At 31.9% G+C, this 4,442-nt stretch overlaps 1 protein-coding gene across 1 annotated transcript; it reads left to right on the top strand.

The window, feature by feature from the left end:
- The first annotated feature begins 96 nt into the window (after positions 1 to 96).
- On the top strand, positions 97 to 1,757 carry LOC17874197 (transcription factor MUTE). Its single transcript, XM_006279001.2, has 3 exons — positions 97 to 240; positions 710 to 1,132; positions 1,505 to 1,757. Exons 1-3 carry the CDS (start codon positions 145 to 147, stop codon positions 1,592 to 1,594), a joined length of 609 nt encoding a protein of 202 aa, XP_006279063.1. The 5' UTR covers positions 97 to 144; the 3' UTR covers positions 1,595 to 1,757.
- The last annotated feature ends 2,685 nt before the right edge of the window (positions 1,758 to 4,442 follow it).

Genomic DNA, 4,442 nt, shown 5'->3' with positions numbered 1-4,442 from the left:
TTATTCCTTGTTGCTGCGGCTGTATAAATACGACATTGTTTTGAAGAATGTGTCAGGGAAAAAAAAACTGAAAGTGATCATCTTCTTCTTTGGTAGATACGACTCCTAGCTAGAACAGAAGTGAATCTTATAAAGCAAAGGATCATGTCTCACATCGCCGTTGAGAGGAATCGAAGAAGGCAAATGAACGAGCACCTTAAATCCCTTCGTTCTTTAACCCCTTGTTTCTATATCAAAAGGGTAACTCTCATGTGACCGATCGTATTGATCCCTCGATTTCTCAATTCCGTTTAATTATTATTGGTTTTAATTTGAAAGAGTTTGGTGCTTTTTCTTGTTGATCACTAGGTGTGCTTTCTTTGTTTAATCATATTATGTTGAAAGGGTCTAATTCTATCTAGATTCATGAAATTTTGGGGTTTTACAACAGTTGAAATTTTTTATATAAGCAAAGACGAAATTTGTGCAAGAGCAAAATATTTTTAGATACGTATGGGATCATGCATGGTTACCCTTTAATACTGGATATCCCCGACTTACTAATTTCGGAAAAATATGTTATGATCATGTCATTTTCATTTTATATGTATGTATGTGTTTATGCATATACAACTCTCTTTTAGCTTCCAAAATCAGATTAGTCGCATGCACGCACCAATATATCCTATTCAATAATATGGTCTTGTTTCCCATGATTGATCGGTATTAGGGAGATCAAGCTTCGATAATCGGTGGAGTGATAGAGTTCATCAAAGAGCTGCAGCAATTGGTCCAAGTTCTTGAGTCCAAGAAACGTAGAAAGACTATAAACCGGCCTTCTTTTCCTTATGATCACCAAGCAATTGAGCCATCCGTTTTGGCAGCAGCCGCCACCACCCGAGTACCCTTTAGTCGAATCGAGAATGTAATGACCACAAGTACTTTCAAGGAGGTAGGAGCATGCTGCAACTCTCCTCATGCTAACGTAGAAGCCAAGATCTCTGGCTCCAACGTGGTACTGAGAGTTGTCTCTAGGCGAATCGTGGGGCAGCTCGTGAAGATCATCTCTGTCTTGGAGAAGCTATCTTTTCAGGTTCTACACCTCAACATTAGTAGCATGGAGGAGACTGTCTTATACTTTTTCGTTGTTAAGGTACATATATCTACATTTATATAACATATGAAGAAAATATTAGTCTAATCAATATACCAACCAATTATAAACTCATTATATATACACCATGACATTAGATTGAATTTGGAGTTATATACATAATGCGAGTAAAATTCTCCTAAATAAAAAGCCAACTATATATTGCTAATCGATCGAATATGATGTCTGTCTTGGCGTGAAGTTAGTAAGTACTCGTAACCCAATTTTGCTAGACTGAATATAATGTTGCTATACACAAAAAGTAATCCGATCCATATATAGTAATAAGCTCAACGTATAAGTAAGTAATCAGAAAACATCAATATGAGTCTTTTGTTTTTTAACTCGTTGAAACTAAATTAACATGTGCAGATAGGATTGGAGTGTCACTTAAGCTTGGAGGAACTAAGTCTTGAAGTTCAGAAAAGCTTTGTACCTGAAGGGATCGTCTCTACCATTTAGAAACCAAAATGTGTATCGTTTTCTTTTGGGTTTAGACTGTTTAGTTATCATGGTATCGTTACATGAGCACACGTACTTGATACTTTGCTTAAAATAAGCTCCTCCAAACTTTTTTTTTTTTTTTCAGTCACTTAAGTTTTTACTTAGTTTATTTTCGTATCTGAACTCGATCAAAGTTGTAATTTCCCATAAATAAATGATAACAGTTATACCTATATATAATTGTAACACTAGTAACCTAACCATGGATCGGAAATGTGTTAAGATAGATTGATTGTGCTAATCAGCACTACATATGTAAAGCTTTAAGGTTGTGTATATTGATGAAGAAATGTATATACACGATATATATAGTACTGGTACATGAGAGTCTCATCATATATATATATATATATATATATATATATGTACGTAAGTGATTTTTTTTTTTTTTGGGGACAAATACGTAAGTGAATTTAAGATGGCACCATTCGAAGAAAAAAAACATATTGTAGAGTTCCTTAATTTAGACATTGACGGCAAAGAAAAAGTTTAGACATTTCGTGAGCAATATGGCATAATTTCGCAGATCCAAACTTATAGAACTGAAAATCTACAATAAATAAAATCTGGAATATCTCATTATAAAAACCAGAGAGTTTTGGAGTACGAGTCTTATGAGTATAGTCTTTGTAATATATGGATTCTTTTAAGTTGGTAAAGTATATAGTAAACATAATGTGAGTGTATGACCTCATTCCGGACGTACATTTAAATTGTTTGAGAGAAATTATTTTTTTTTTTACGTACTTTTGTAAAATTTGGTTTAAAGTCACACAATCTGTCACGTGGTGCTACCGGAACCATCCATATCTCTAGTGATTCTGTGATTGTGACATTTTTATATGCTCACATCATTCTCTTTTTTTAATGTAAATTTCTTTTCCAAGGATATTTTACATGTGTACAGTAATGTATCATTTCCCAAACAAGTTTATAACAAACACTTTAATCTAAATAATAAATAGGAAAAAAATTAGCGTAAAAAGCTTTCGTATCACAGTTTTCTGTAGGATTAGTTAAATGAACTTTATTGTGAGATAAACAAATATTAATTTCTTTATATACAAATATTATTCTACTTTAAAATTATATATAAAAAATTACGTCTGATAATTTCTGTATAAACAAAAAACGTAATAATTGACGCATGAACAAATTTTATATAGACACTACATTATAAATAAAAAAATTGCAAAAAAGCGGATTGTCAAATTCCACATGATCAGTATCACGAAATGTGGCACACTCTGAGTTGTCGAATTCAATATGATATGTAATATCAGTGTACATACTTTACATCAATCCAAATATAATAATATCAAAATCGAATTATCGACCCACCAACAAAATCTCACGCACTGCCCTTCGTAATTAATCTCACGTTTCCTTCACAAAACCCCTCTATCTATTTTTCTTAAATCCCATTTTAAAAATATATGCTCGTAAGTCGTGACCCTATTCGTGTCCTTAATTTTGATTTGATTCTCTTCTTCTCATAATCTTTATTTTATTAATCGGCGCATATAACGGATATGATTATTTTAGATTTTACTTAAACTACAATTAGATGAGGCTGATAGCATGTAAATTACTACTGAGGAGCTGATGAGTTTTCATGGATTATTATTATTATTATACGTATCTCAATAAAATTATGCACTCAGCTGACTTCACTTTCCTTTCCCTTAGTGTCGGATGCACCATGTTGATTTCAGATTTGCAGTGAGTAAAACGTGGATATGTGTTGAAGTTTTTGTATCAATGGTTCCACTTCTTTTTTTCTTTGTTGTTGGACAAGTAGTACTTGTCACAGTCATCCTATAGGGGTATATGGGTCAGTCGACCATGATGAGGATGAGAAACAGAAATATACCAAACTTTTGTAAACCGAGATTATCCGAACCACTATATATGACTGCTAAAATAGTAGCACCCACTCCAACTTTTTTTAATCTTTCTATTGTATTTTTAGAACTTTAGTAGTATATAGGAACTATATATTATCTATACTCTAAATATATATGTGTTGGAATTAGTAGAAAAAGAGAGCTCATGGAGTATTTTTCTACTTGGATCTTAGAATGTACATTAATTGTAAAGATTAAACAAATAAATTAATAATCAAGCAAATAGATTACCCTTGAAAAGGTTCATTAAATGTAAAGATTAAAGTGAGAATTGTTAATGAAATTAAATAATGAGGATTAGGTAACATGTGAAAACGCTCGTGGTTCAATTATTGATATGTTTATCGAGTTAAGTATTTTAGTTGGACCATCGGTTTCTCTTGATTGATACTACTATAGTTAAAGTGGTTTGCTTAGTTACTTATGTTGTTGTTTACACCTTTCACAGTAACCAATTATTGTCTTTCTTCTTCACCAAAACTTTTAATCTCTATAATTGTCAACAAATCAAACACAGTGAAGTTGAAGGCAAAAATAGTTAAATAATAAAAACATAGTAATATAGTCAAAAAAAACATGCTTGCACACATACCATATTGACGGCTCTCTGCTAAAAATCATTTGGAGCCGAGCCTTAAAAAGCTTCTTTGCAGTATTACATATTTACATATATAGTATTATCATGTATATATATGGTCAACGTTTTGTGAGTGAGTTAGTTGACATGGAAACTCTAAATCTTAGCCGTCGATTCATAAATCACAGCTGTCCAATAGACATATATAAAACTCAACTTTTGGGTACAAGTTTTAACGATCGCATATTTAACTCAAGAATTATATAATAAGAGACTTTTTCTGAATGAATTAAAAGCATAATAAAAAAAAAAAGGAAAAAGG

Source organism: Capsella rubella, unplaced genomic scaffold, assembly GCF_000375325.1.
Source record: "Capsella rubella cultivar Monte Gargano unplaced genomic scaffold, Caprub1_0 scaffold_258, whole genome shotgun sequence".
Taxonomy (NCBI): Eukaryota; Viridiplantae; Streptophyta; class Magnoliopsida; order Brassicales; family Brassicaceae; genus Capsella; species Capsella rubella.
This window is presented reverse-complemented; position numbering and strand designations above follow the sequence as displayed.

Excerpts from the sequence above, each read along its gene's own strand:
- LOC17874197 (XM_006279001.2), top strand. The coding sequence starts at position 145 with ATGTCTCACATCGCCGTTGAGAGGAATCGAAGAAGGCAAATGAACGAG. Across the intron at positions 241-709 it reads CTTGTTTCTATATCAAAAGG|GGAGATCAAGCTTCGATAAT; the intron begins GTAACTCTCATG and ends GATCGGTATTAG. Across the intron at positions 1,133-1,504 it reads TATACTTTTTCGTTGTTAAG|ATAGGATTGGAGTGTCACTT; the intron begins GTACATATATCT and ends TAACATGTGCAG.